The sequence below is a fragment of the Podarcis vaucheri genome (genome assembly GCF_965113315.1).
Source record: "Podarcis vaucheri genome assembly, chromosome: 12".
Classification (NCBI taxonomy): Eukaryota; Metazoa; Chordata; class Lepidosauria; order Squamata; family Lacertidae; genus Podarcis; species Podarcis vaucheri.
Genome location: NC_138750.1, coordinates 43,636,191 through 43,650,718, shown reverse-complemented (window position 1 = coordinate 43,650,718; position 14,528 = coordinate 43,636,191). Strand labels below are relative to the sequence as shown.

General features: G+C 43.6%; 1 protein-coding gene across 1 annotated transcript; it reads left to right on the top strand.

The window, feature by feature from the left end:
- Window positions 1–328: 328 nt before the first annotated feature.
- On the top strand, window positions 329–14,526 carry LOC309515693 (patched domain-containing protein 3-like). The gene is made up of 4 exons (XM_082193760.1): window positions 329–1,686; window positions 10,913–11,034; window positions 12,261–12,406; window positions 12,633–14,526. The coding sequence occupies exons 1-4, from the start codon at window positions 904–906 to the stop codon at window positions 14,216–14,218; spliced, it is 2,637 nt and encodes an 878-aa protein (XP_082049886.1). The 5' UTR covers window positions 329–903; the 3' UTR covers window positions 14,219–14,526.
- The last annotated feature ends 2 nt before the right edge of the window (window positions 14,527–14,528 follow it).

Below are 14,528 nucleotides of genomic sequence, written 5' to 3'. Positions count from 1 at the left end.
GACAGTAAATTATTCTGTAACAAATACTCTTTTTATTTTGTTTTAATCTTTAAACTCTGTTTTATACAGCTTTTTGTAGTAATTTATAAAACTTTGGTTAATCTTTTCCGGGTCAGTAGTTTCAGCGCGCCCAGGCTTCAGCATGCAGGCAACTCTCCGCAAGCTGCGGGAGCCCAGTGCGCGAAGCCTGGAGAGTGAGAGGGGTCGGTGCGCACGGACCCCTCTCGCTCTCCAGGCTTCGGTGAAAGCCTGCATTCGCCCCATAGGACACACCCACATTTCCCCTTCAAATTTGGAGGGGGGAAAGTGCATCCTATGGGGCGAAAAATATGGTATATATGCATCTGTTTTTCTAAACACAACCTAGATTAACTGTGGGGAACCAGTGGCCCTCCAGATGTTAGGACTCCCTCTCCAGAACGGCCAGTCATCAAGCACATCTGGAGAGCCGCAGGTCGCCCACCCTTGCGGAAAAAGGACTGCCGAGACGAAGGAAATTCCCAGTTAAACGGGCTACTGGTTAAAAGATCACTTTCATTGCATCTTGGCTAAAAAGGCACTGCGCCCTCTCGTTCTGGATTTTCTCGGGAGTTTCCCTCAGACGTAGCAGCCAGATTGCAGCCAAGAAACCGATGCCTTCGCTGAACGGGGTTTCCCTCAGCATCGCCTCGCTCCCTCCCCCCAACCGACTTCTGAGGCGGTTAGCGGGTGGGCGTTTCCCGGACGGCGAACCTCCGCCCAGCGGCCATTTTTACCATCTTTTCCCGCTCAGTTCCCCCTTTTCGAGATGTTTCAGAAACTCGTGCGAAGTGGGGCCGGGCTGCCCGACGCCTAACTTACTCGGATAACGGTCTGAACTCTCTTAACTCTTCGCCGCTGGGAGGAGGAGAAAGAGAAAAGGCGATGGCGCCCCTCGACTGCCACACGGACTGCGTGGAGAGGCCCCTGTCGCGCGCGCTGCGGGCCCTGGGCGCCCAGGTGGGCGCGCACCCGTGGCCCTTCCTGCTCGTGCCTCTGGCGCTGACGGGCGGGCTGGGCGCCGGCTTCGCGTCCCTGAGCAGCCTGGAGGACAACGACATCGAGGGCCAGTTCACGCCGCTCGGGGGCCCCGCCAAGGGCGAGCGGCGCTTCGTGCAGGCGCACTTCCCCACCGACGACGCGCGGCGCTTCTCGGCCGAGAGGCTGAGCACCGAGGGCTCCTTCGCCTCCCTCCTGGCCGTGGCCCGCGGCGGAGGCTCGCTCCTCACCCGGGAGGCCTTCGCCGAGCTGCTGGCGCTGGACCAGGCGGTGCGGGGGCTCCGCAGCCCCGACGGCCCCGCGCTCCCCTTCGCCCAGCTCTGCGCGCGGAGCAGCCCCGGCCACAACTGCAGCAGCGCCAACCCGCTGCTCAGCTTGGTGCAAGGCGACCCGGCCGGGATACAGGCGCTGCTGCCCGACCTCACCTTCCCGCTCTACGTCCCTCCGCTCACTGCCAACCCCCTTTACCTGCCCCCCTTTCTGGGAGGCCTCGACTTGGGCCCCGGGGATGGGCCGGCGCGCCCCGTCCGGGCAGCCAAAGCGCTGCGCCTCTTCTACTACTTGCAGGAGGACGAGGCTTCTCGCAGAAACGACAGCGCGCTCTGGCTCCGGACGTTTCTGGAGCGCATCCCGGGCGTGCTGAAATCCTTGAACCTCGCAACCATCCAGGTAAGCGTCTCCTGGCACGATGGAGCCGCGATATGACTCTCTGTGTCTGCCTGACGCATGCTGCCATGCTTACTGGAGGGAACGGGATCTGAAGTCAAACCACTAGGGTCAGAGGTTCCCCATGCCTAACGCACCTGCATCAGCAAGTGGAGGCATTCAGTGGCGGCCAAACATTTAATTTTAGTATGTAATTAGAAAACAAGCTATTGCAGCATCTCTGGCAACGCAAGAATGCCAAGGAGCGCCTCTTTCAAAATGATGCAAATTATTACTATGCCTTGTGTCAATCTCTAGGTTTAAAAAATGCATTTTATGCTTTTATGCTGTTTCCTGAATTACTTCTTTTGCACAGCTTGGACATGCTTGGATGTAAATCAGGGGCAGAAAACCTTGAGCCCATGGGCCAAATTTGGCCTGCCATGCTTCACCATTTGGCCCATAAGGCCATTTTGCCCAAACCATACCCTGCCCTACATCTGATGTCACATGTGATGTCAGGCACAGGGCAGGCAGAGATAGGGCTAGATCAGCTGCACATACAACCAATCCCAGCAGAAGGGACCACCCATCAGCTGATGCATTGGGACTTCAGTTCTGCTTGGGCACCATCTTCCCCCGTTCCCGTAGGCCAACTTTGACAGGACCACAGGATGGGGAGAGATATGGTCAAAAAGGTTCCCCACCCTTGATATAAAATGATTAATAAATTATGTAGATAAATAAATGAATACTTAAATGATCCAGAGCCTAGGCCCAGCACATAATTTTTCATATAATTTGCATATGTAATTGATGTGCATACAGTGGTGCCTTGCAAGACGAAATTAATCTGTTCCGCGAGTCTCTTCGTCTTGCGGTTTTTTCGTCTTGCGAAGCACGGCTATTAGCGGCTTATTGGCTATTAACGGCTTAGCGGCTTTAAGAAAAAGGAAACAAACTCGCAAGAACTCGCAAGACGTTTCATCTTGCGAAGCAAGCCCATAGGGAAATTCGTCTTGCGGAACGACTCAAAAAACGGAAAACTCTTTCGTCTAGCGAGTTTTTCGTCTTGCGAGGCATTCGTCTTGCAGGGCACCACTATAGATGCCTCTAGAAAATTAATATGGTGGTTGACTGGGATTTGGAGAATACAGTAATATTCTTTGCAGGACTTCCAACTGCACTATAAATAAAGTTTTCAAAATATTTTTAAATAGGGGGAGCAAGGGGATTGAGATTTGGGCCCCACTGCAAAAAGCTTGGTGCCCTGAATTAACCTTTAGCAACACCTCCGCCAGATTATGTCAGTGTGATGGGCTGATTTGTTCGAAATGCATATCATTCGACCCACAGCTCCTCACTCATAGGAACCCCTCCCCCTTCTTTGCGAAAATGAAAAGAAAAAAGGACCTGCTCCCTTAGCATTTGTAGAACAGAAAGCAGAACCTCACTGGCTGCTAAAAATGAGGGTTGGCTAACAAGCCCAAGCAAAATTTGTACTGTATCTGTTTTCTCAGCTAGGGTGGTTAGGATGGTTATTAGTGCAACTAGTTCTGCTTATCTGTGCTACCCAGGCCTGAATAGTTCCACCCTTTCTCTCTCTCTCTCTCTCTCTCTCTCTCTCCCTCCCCCCTCCCCCCACCACTATGTGGTTTGAGTACTGGAGCCAGTAACACTGTTCAGTGTAAGGCTATTAATATGCCTCTTTGCATCCAGAAGAAAAGTATAGGAACTGCTCCAGACAGTAAGTTTTATTCCATTTGGGTTAGTCTGTTGCAGCTTTTCATTCATTAGCATGTATTTCCCCTCTCACCCTATTAAACAGAACTCACTCTGGTACTTAGAGGCATAAGGGACATGGGTGGCATTGTGGTCTAAACCACAGAGCCTAGGGCTTTCCGAGCAGTTTGAATCCCCGCGACAGGGTGAGCTCCCGTTGTTTGGTCCCTGCTCCTGCCCACCTAGCAGTTTGAAAGCACGTCAAAGTGCAAGTAGATAAATAGGTACCACTCCGGCGGAAAGGTAAACGGCGTTTCCGTGCGCTACTCTGGTTCACCAGAAGCGGCTTAGTCATGCTGACCGTACGCCACATCCCTGAGCCAGTAAAGCAAGATGAGTGCCACCACCCCAGAGTCATCCACGACTGGACCTAATGGTCAGCAGTCCCTTTACATTACTTAGAGGCATGCTGCTTCTGAAGCTGGAGACATGGAATAGCATCATGGCTGGTTGCCATCGGTATTATTATCCTCCGTGGATTTGTCTAATCCCATTTTAAAAGTTATGTAAACTCGTGGCTGTCTCTAGAAGTTGGAAGCCAGACAGTGGTGCTAACCTGCGGCCTCTGCCAGTCATAGGCTGTGCACACATTGGTGACTTGAGGCATTAGAGACTTTGTTCAGCCAACCCAACCAAGCAGCTTAATGAAGACTGAGAATTGCTAGGCGGCCTCAGAATGTTGAGTGTCCAATGGGATGCGGAGTGAAATGAATTATTCTCAAAGAGGGCAGGGCTGCCTAACTTGAACCCTTGGTGTATGAAGTCGTGCACTGTTTAGGATGGGCTATCTGAAAGACCACCTCACCCCTTATATGGCAAATCAAGTCACTGAGGGCCTCCAGCAGATACCACCTGATCAGGAGGTCTGTTCCGCACAATGTAGGACTTGGGCCTTTAGTGCTGTGACACCTGTCCTTTGGAATTACTCCCCACTGCTTGGATATTACACAGACGCTGTAGCGACTGTCTTTTAAGTGCCTCCTGAAGAACCTTGCTCTTAGCAAGTAGAGATCTTTCCCAGTCTACATCAGTATTGGAATTGTTTTAAGGATGTTTTTATTGTTTGCTATCCTGGGCCCCTAAGCAGGAACACTCCATGCTGCAAAATGTATTTCAGGTCCCACTTATATTCTGCTAATTGCACCCTGTCTTTATACTCTTGTGAGCATTTAGATTTATATATCAAGGACTTCCGGGTTGGCGCCATCGGCAATGGCTGAATTCCTCTGACCGGGAGGAATTTGCCCCGTGGAAAATTGGGTCTGGCCGCTACGGCGAAGGCAGAAACCCGCAAAAAATCACAGGCAGGAGAAACCTGTGAACGTGGGATTCGGCGGGCACCTTTTGCGCCTCCCCTACTCGCGGGGAAACCCGATTTCGGGGTTCCGGAGCGACGTGCGGTGAGTGGTGCGGTGCTTCGAGTCTTCTGCTTCTTTCACGGAGCGAAGCCGCATAGCTGTTGCCGGAGAGCGCTGACTTTTTCCTGTGGGCAATTTGAATCTAAAGCAATTACCCGTGAGTAGAGCTGGAACGGGAGAATTAGATTTCTAAACGTATAATTTGGTATCGAAGTGGGGAGGTTCAATACAGGAAGTCCGCCTCCCCTTTTTGTAAATAGACTGAAGCAAAAAGGCTGTAAGCTGAAGCCTTGGAAAGCCCTTTGCAAAAGACTAAAATTTCAACGGTAAAGAACATTTAATCCCCCCTCGGGGGCAGGAGAGGAGGGGGGGAGTTGTGGACTGAGTAGACCTGCAGGAGAGAGTGAAGAGAGTCAGAATACTGCCGCTCTGACCCTGGAAACAGGCTGCTAGCTGGATTGACGTCTTTTGGAATGTCCATTGACAGCGTATAGAACGTTCACTGACAGCTAGCTAAGTAAGACAAATACATTGTTTCTACATTGTTTCTACAGTCTGGTTGTTTCTAAAAAGGAATAAATAGTAACAGAAAATGGAAACTAACTTTGGATGTTTGAACTGTGTTTAAAAGAGGACATTATTGATCAATACAAGTAACATAAATTGAAACTGTTTCCCCCTAGTGGAAGTTTTTGAAACTGGTTGTTTTACAAGAGTTCTACAAGTGTGGAGCTAGGGGAATTTCCAGCTGTAAGATAAGAAACTGTGAGACTCTGGGACTGACCTTGAATCGTTTAAGTGTTATGGCAAATGGAAAGGAAAAAATAGATTTGCCAACTGCTGAAAAAACATTAAGGTCTGGGAAGATTAGGCAGCAACCTAGGAGAAGTTCAATACCAGATCCCCTCCCTCCGGCTGCTGCTGTGTCTATATCAGCACAACCAAAATCAAAAGGAATGCTATCAGAAGAGGTACTAGCGGTTGCGTTAAGTAAGATAAATGACTCATTGGAACAGCTTAATAAGAAAGTGGACGCTGCAACTAATAAAATTGATTTAAATACGGAAAGCATAAACAATTTGGGACTAAAGGTGAATACCAATACAGAAACGATTCAGAAATTGATACAGGAATCCACTCTGATACAGCAGACTGCGGAGGAAGCTAGGGAAAAGGCTGTAGCTGCTGAATGTAAAGTAACACAATTGGTGAAAGAGAGAGTCCCAGCCCTACAGAGGCAACTTGATGAACATAAGCTGACACTTGCTATGATTGAACTTAAAGAAAAACAGACAAATTTGAGGATCAGAGGCCTACCTGAATTTGAGAAGGAAAGTTTGATAGACTTTCATACACAGGAATTTGTTGATTTTTGGGACCTGGACTTGGGACAAGAAGAGTTTAGAATAGTGAGGGCCTTCAGACTTGGAAGAGGAGGGGGAAAAGAGAAGAATATAATAAGAGACTGCTTGATTACTCTTCAATCTAAAGAAGAGAGAGATAGAATCTTGGGTTGGCACTACCAGAAGAATCTAGAAGTACAACAGTCAAGAGTGGTAATTTTTAAAGACGTCCCGAAATATCTTTTGGATCTTAGGCCTGACTACGGAGATATTGTTGCCCTGCTGAGAAAGAATAAAATTATCTTTAGGTGGGAGTTTCCCCAAGGCCTATCTTTCAGTTTCAAAGGTAGGAAAATAAAAATAAGATCAGTAGAGGATAAAGTGAAGTTTTTGTACAAGTACGAGGAAGATTTGCAGAAGGGAGTTGGAAAAGAGCCAAGAGCATCGGACAGAAGATCACCAGATAGAGCACCAGAGCAGAGAGCATTGGACAGAAGATCACCAAACAGGGGAACATTGGACATATCAACATTGTCTTTTGGACTGGACTCCCCAGTGAACGTGCTACCATTACTACCAACAGAAGAAGAGCAAGCATTGGGTGCAGTTGGAGGAACATTAGCGTAATTACATGATGGCGTTGCAGGTTTTGAGCTGGAATGTGAATGGACTAAATTCCCCTGAAAAGAGGCGGAAAGTCATTCATTTATTGAAAAAAGAACATTTGGACTTAATTTGTTTACAAGAAACAGATGTGATAAGGCTACAAAGGAAAATAATGAGTAATAAAAGATTGGGCCAAGAATTCATTTCATCAGACAAAGTTAAAAAAAGAGGAGTGGTCCTCTATGCAAAGGAGAGCCTATCACCAAAATTCTTATTTAAAGATGACCAAGGAAGATTTGTAGCAATTGAAATTCACAAGGAGAGAAATTTTTGATTCTAGGTATATATGCACCAAATGAAGGAAAATCGGAATTCTTTAAGAAGTTACATGAGACCCTGATGGATTATATGGATTATAATATGATTTTGATGGGAGATATGTATGGAGTGGTGTCTACAAATATGGATAAGGCACAGAGACAGGTAGTCACCAAAGATGGTAGACTACCAAAAACCCTTTTTGACATGACTGAAAATATGGATTTAGTTGATATTTGGAGAATGAAGAACCCTCTGGGAAGAGAGGGAACTTTCTTCTCTGAGGCTAAAATGATGTGGACAAGAATTGACCAAATCTGGGTAACCAGGGGACTTGCTCCAAAGACTAGCAAAGTGGAGATCTGCCCCAAAACTTGTTCGGACCATAATGCGGTGAAGATGGAAATGAAATTAACGCCAAGCGGCTCCTTCAGATGGAGGATGAATGACACCTTGTTTAGGAATGAAGAGGTGACCAAGAAGGCCCAAAAAACTCTAAGAGATTATTTTGAGATAAACATGAACACTACAGTGGAAAAAAGAGTAATTCGGGATGCAAGCAAAGCGGTTATGAGAGGATTCCTAATACAACAGAATGCAATTAAGAAGAGAACTCAGAATGAAAAAAAGGATAAAATCCTGGGAAAGATAGGGGAAGGAGAGAAGAAACTGAGAGCAAAACCAAAGTCACAGGAGATTCTGAAAGAGATAAAGTTATACCAGGTACAATATGCGAAGCTGATGAATCAGGAAATAGAATGGAAGATTAAACAGATGAGGCAAAAGACATTTGAATCAGTAAATAAATGTGGGAAATTGTTGGCCTGGCAAAAAAGACAAAAATTCAATACTATCACGAATTTGGAAGTGGAAAGAAAAAATATACAGAACCCAGTGGAGATTAGGAAGTGTTTCCAGAGGTATTTCAAACAACTTTATACACAGGAGAAGCAGAAAGAAATGGACATTGATCGATTCTTGAAAATAAATGGACTACACAAAATCTCACAGGAAAAACAACTAATGTTGAACTACAGAATAACGGACCAGGAGGTGGAAGGGGCTATTCAGAACATGCAATTAGGTAAATCTCCAGGACCAGATGGTTTGACTTCAAGATATTACAGATCTTTGAAAGATTGGTTAATACAACCATTGAAGGAAGTCTGTAATGAAATATTGGAAGGAAGAAAGGCACCAGAGTCGTGGAAGGAAGCTTACATTACACTTATACCGAAAACAGACTGAAAAGACACAGCTCAAAAACTACCGCCCCATATCGTTGCTAAATGTGGATTATAAAATTTTTGCAGACATTTTGGCCAAAAGATTAAAAAAGGTGTTAGTAGAAGAAATTCATAAAGATCAAGCGGGCAGACATTTGTCTGACAATATGAGGAATATAATTAATATTTTAGAAAAACTTCAAGTGAATATTAATACTAAGGCTGTCTTGATATTTGTGGACGCGGAGAAATCCTTTGACAACATTTCTTGGAGTTTTATGAAGAAGAATCTACAGGGGATGGGGGTAGGCCAAGGTTTTGAAAATGGTATAGGTGCAATTTATTCAGAACAAAAGGCAAAATTAATTGTGAATAATGTAGTGACAGAAGAGTTTAAGATTGAGAAAGGGACACGACAAGGTTGCCCAATTTCTCCACTGCTTTTTATATCGGTCCTTGAGGTTTTGTTAAACATGATAAGAAAGGACCAAGAGGTCAAAGGTATACAAGTGGGAGTTAAACAGTATAAACTGAAAGCATTTGCTGATGATTTAGTATTGACCCTACAGGAACCAGAATCTAGTACAAAAAGGGTATTGGAACTGATTCAAGAATTTGGGCAAGTAGCAGGTTTTAAGCTGAATAAGATGAAAACTCAGGTTTTAGAGAAAAATTTAACTGTAAATGAGAGAGAGAAATTTCAGGAAGAGACAGGACTAACATTGGTTAAGAAAGTGAAATATTTAGGGGTTAATATGACTGCTAAAAATATAAATCTATTTAAGGATAATTATGAAAAAAGTTGGATTGAAGTGAAAAAGGACTTAGAAATATGGTCAAACTTGAAGTTATCATTGTTAGGCCGAATTGCTGTGATAAAAATGAATGTGCTGCCAAGGATGTTGTTCTTGTTTCAAACATTACAAATTTTGGACAAGATGGATTGTTTCAAGAAGTGGCAGAAAGATATTTCCAGATTTGTTTGGCAGGGCAAGAAGTCCCGAATAAAATTTAAGATATTAACTGATGCTAAAGAAAGAGGTGGATTTGCCCTGCCAGACTTAAAACTCTACTATGAATCAGCTGCTTTTTGTTGGCTGCTACTTGAAAACACTGATGTGTTGGACCTAGAAGGTTTTAATAATGTATTTGGTTGGCATGCATATTTGTGGTACGATAAGGTAAAAGCACATAAAGCGTTTAAAAATCATATTGTCAGAAAAGCATTGTTTAATGTATGGATAAGATATAAAGATTTGTTAGAAAAGAAAACCCCAAGATGGTTGTCACCAATGGAAGCGAAGGCACAGAAAAAACTCAATATGGAGGCCAAATGGCCGAAATATTGGGAAATTCTGGAACAAGAGGGAGACAGACTAAGATTGCAGAGCTTTGAAAAATTGAAAAATAAAGTGCGAGATTGGCTCCATTATTATCAAATAATGGAGGCATATAATTTGGACAAAAAAGTTGGTTTTCAGGTGGAAAAATCAAAATTGGAAACAGAATTGCTAGATTCTAAAATTAAGAATTTGTCAAGAATGTATAACTTGCTGTTGAAATGGAACACTCAGGATAAAATGGTGAAATCAGCTATGATTAAATGGGCACAAGATGTTGGACATAATATAATGATGGCTGACTGGGAACAGTTATGGACCACAGGTATGAAATTTACGGCATGTAATGCCCTAAGAGAAAACTTAATGAAAATGATTTATAGGTGGTACATGACACCAATCAAGCTTGCAAAAATTTACCATTTGCCTGAAAATAAATGTTGGAAATGTAATGAGACTGAAGGCACATTCTTTCACCTTTGGTGGACGTGCCCAAGGATTAAGACATTCTGGGAGATGATTTATAATGAAATGAAAAAGGTATTTAAATATACCTTCTTGAAGAAACCAGAGGCCTTTCTCCTGGGCATGGTCGGCCAATTGGTGCCAAAGAAGGATAGAACTTTTTTTATGTATGCAACAACAGCAGCAAGAATACTCATCGCGAAGTATTGGAAGACACAAGATTTGCCCACCCGGGAAGAATGGCAGATGAAGTTGATGGACTACATGGAACTGGCGGAAATGACTGGCAGAATCCGAGACCAGGGAGAGGAGTTGGTGGAAGAAGATTGGAAAAACTTTAAAGACTATCTACAGAAATATTGTGAAATTAATAAATGTTAGAAAAATGTTGAAATGAAGTTATGTGGCTTTAGTAGAAATATTATAAGGAATTAAGTACAGATAGGTTAATAGAGTATTAAAGGAAAAAATAAGGTTAGAATGAGTTAAGATAATTATAGGATAGAAAACAGAGGAAGATGGAAAGGAATTGCTGAAATAATTAACAGAAGTGGAATACAAAAAGGGAGGTGTGAGGAGGTCGAGGAAATAAGTGAATGAAAGATGGGATAATGAAATTGTTTGATTTATTTTATTGTCTTTGTCTTGTTTTGTTAATTTGATGTGTTGTATTGTTTTTCTTTTTCTTTTTTCTTTTTTTTCAGTGTTTTTGGAAAAATAATAAATATTATTTTTTAAAAATAGATTTATATATTAAGAGAGAGAAAATATTTAACATGTGACCTTCTCCCCCCCCCCGCTCCCTATGGCAGGTGGCTTATTTTACTTCATTGTCCAGACAAGAAGAGTTTGAAAAAAATACTAAGGAAGTGGTCCCTTTGTTTTCCATCACGTATACCTTAACAATAACCTTCTCAATTATCTCATGCTCAAGGTAATTGCTGAGAAAAGGGAAGTAATTTTTATCTTTTCATTTTGTGAGAGTGTATGGGGGACTCCCTGGTCTTGAATGGGGCAACTGTGTCTGTGAAGGAGGAGGTGCACAGCCTGGGAGTCATTTTGGACTCACAGCTGTGCATGGAGGTGCAGGTCAATTCTGAGTCCAGGACAGCTGTCTACCAGCTCCATCTGGTACACAGGCTGAGACCCTACCTGCCCGCAGACTGTCTCGCCAAAGTGGTGCATGCTCTAGTTATCTCCCGCTTGGACTACTGCAACGCGTTCTGTGTGGGGCTACCTTTGAAGGTGACCCAGAAACTCCCAACTAATCCAGAATGTGGCAGCTAGACCGGTGACTGGGAGTGGCCACCACATAACACTGGTCTTGAAAGACCTACATTGGCCCCCAGTACATTTCTGAGCACAATTCAAAGCTGATCTTTAAAGCCCTAAACAGCCTTGGTCCTGGATACCTGAAGGAGCGTCTCCACCCCCATTGCTCTGTCCGGACACTGAGATCCAACGCTGAGGGCCTTCTGGCGGTATCCTCACAGTGAGAAGCGAAGTTACAGGGAACCAGGCAGAGGGCCTTCTCGGTAGTAGCACCCACCCTGTGGAACGCCCTCCCATCAGATGTCAAAGAAATAAACAACTATATGACATTTAGAAGCCATCTGAAATCAGCCCTGTTTAGGGAAGTTTTTAATGATTGATGTTTTAATGTATGTTTAACCTTCTGTTGGAAGCCGCCCAGAGTGGCTGGGGAAACCCAGCCAGATGGGCGGGGTAGAAATAATAAATAATAATAATAATAATAATAATAATAATAATTATTATTATTATTATTATTATTATTATTATTATGTATTAGGAGGAGGTAGTAGATCTACCAAGCTTCATCTGAATGTCTGCCATCTTTCCCACATTCCATCGAAGAATGCAGACTCAATGGCCTTACCAACAGCCAACTTTGTTCTCCCCCCTCCTTAGTTTGTTTACTGTCTAGCTGATGAAGCATTCTGGGGAGTTTGGAAGCTTGCATCCTTTTTTGAGATATTTTGTGCAACTAGGGCTTCAAAACAAAGCTTCACACAGCTTCAGTGCATGCATAGCCGATCCATGTGGTGCTAACGGGTTTAGCTTGGTTCAGTGGGAGGGGGGATTAGTACATGGACCGTGATACTCTGAATCGAATTAGAATCTTCTTAATCTGTTTTCCAGGCTGGACTGTGTACGGACAAAAGTGTGGGTTGCAGCTTTTGGGGTGCTGTCAGCAGGCTTATCTGTCGTCAGCAGCTTTGGATTGCTGCTCTTTTGTGGGGTGCCGTTTGTTGTCACAGTTGCAAATTCACCATTTCTTATCCTTGGTAAGTGAGCAAATGTACACATTCCTCCTGACTTCTCCATTGGGCTTTTCATTAATATATTTAAGTATGGTGATGGGTGAAAATTCTCTTACATATCTACGGGTTTGCGACGTTAAGGAACCTTTTTTTTCCGGGAGCCAAGTCATTCGAGTTTCAAGATATCACTGTATTTCTCTTCTCGCATGACATATAGGAACTAATATGTTATATATTTGCCATTCTTCAGGGGTTGGTGTTGATGACATGTTCATCCTGGTGTCTTGCTGGCAGCAGACTAAAGTGAAGGACAGTGTCAGAGAGCGAATGGCTGACACCTACAGAGAAGCAGCTGTGTCCATTACCATCACGACCCTCACAGACGTGTTAGCCTTTTACATTGGAATTGCAACTCCATTCCAGTCCGTTCAGGCATTTTGCATCTATACAGGAACAGCCTTTGTGTTCTGCTACTTATACAACCTGACATTCTTGGGGGCAGTTCTTGCTTTAAATGGGAGACGAGAAGAAAGCAACAGACACTGGCTCACATTCATGAAAGTGAACAATGAGCCTCAGGACTCTCAGGGCTACACTTATAACATGTGCTGTGTAGGAGGGTCTTTTGATGAGTCCACTGGAGCAGAGACTGAACACCCCATGAATGGATTCTTTAGAAAGTATTACGGTCCCTTCCTTATGCACAGCTGGACCAAGGTGCTTGTGGTAGTCCTTTATCTCATCTACTTGGGTATTAGTATTTTTGGCTGCACTCAAGTCCAAGAAGGTATAGATCTTCGAAATCTAGCTAGTGACAATTCTTATGTCATCCAGTATTATGAATGGGAAAAGGAATATTTTTCAGAATACGGCCCAAGGGTTATGGTGGTTGTTACTGAAAGCAAAGCTTATTGGGATTCATCTGTCCGTGCAGATGTTGAAAACTGTATGAACGCACTGGAAAGCTCATCCTACGTCAACAAGAATTTATCAGTGTCCTGGTTGAGAACTTACCAAGATGTCGCTAAACGTATGTCTTTCAATATAGATGACCATAGGCTTTTCATTGACAATTTAGCCACCCTTTTTGGGATTAATCCAGACTTCAAGTGGGATGTTTATGTTATTGCTACAGAAATAATAGCATCACGTTTTTTCATACAGACAGTCAATGTTACTACTGCAGTGGATGAGAGGAGTCTTTTAAATGAGCTGAGAGGTCTTGCTAAGGACTGCAAGGTACCGTTAATGGTTTATCATCCAGCTTTTATATACTTTGATCAATATCTTGTGATCGCTCAGGACACGGTTCAAGCTATTGTGATTGCTGCTGGAGCCATGCTACTCATTTCCTTACTACTCATTCCCAATCCTCTTTGTTCTTTGTGGGTAACCTTTGCTATTGCCTCTGTTATTGTCGGTGTAGCTGGTTTCATGTCCTTCTGGAGTGTGAATCTTGATTCCATATCCATGATCAACCTTGTAATTTGCATAGGGTTTTCAGTAGACTTCTCAGCCCATATTTCCTATGCTTTTGTTGCCAGTGAGAAACACAAAGTGAATGACAAGGCTGTGGATGCTTTGTACATCCTTGGCTACCCTGTTACACAGGGAGCTATTTCCACTATCTTGGGAGTTATTGTACTCTCCATGGCATCCTCTTACATCTTCAGAACCTTTTTTAAGATAATGTTTCTGGTGATCTTGTTTGGGGCTGTTCACGGTCTCATTTTTATTCCTGTGTTCTTAACTTTCTTCGGCTTTTGTAGTAAAATGCCAAATAGACAGCTTCCAGTCAGTGCCCAGAGCTCCAGTGCTGGAGGAGTTCCTCTCTAAGATACAAATACTGTATTATGAAACCGCCTAATGTAAACATGACAATATTACAATGAGAGCAGTTTGATAATGGAACTAATTACCTAGAGTGCAGGAGTGGACTCTTCCTGGTGAGCATTTAAGGTCCCCATCCCTACCTTGCAGGCTGCCATCTGATTGGGTTTTACTTTGATTCTGACTTGATTTTAGGAGGTAGGATGTATTTTAATTGATTGCTTGGTTTTATGGTAATATGTCATATATTTGATGTTAGCCTCTATGAGCCCAGTTTTGCCTCAGATAATAAATAAAGTTTATTATTATTATTATT

Coding starts and splice junctions, on each gene's coding strand:
- LOC309515693 (XM_082193760.1), top strand. CDS start 904: ATGGCGCCCCTCGACTGCCACACGGACTGCGTGGAGAGGCCCCTGTCG. Junction 11,035..12,260: donor TCAATTATCTCATGCTCAAG/GTAATTGCTGAG, acceptor TCTGTTTTCCAG/GCTGGACTGTGTACGGACAA. Junction 12,407..12,632: donor TTCACCATTTCTTATCCTTG/GTAAGTGAGCAA, acceptor GCCATTCTTCAG/GGGTTGGTGTTGATGACATG.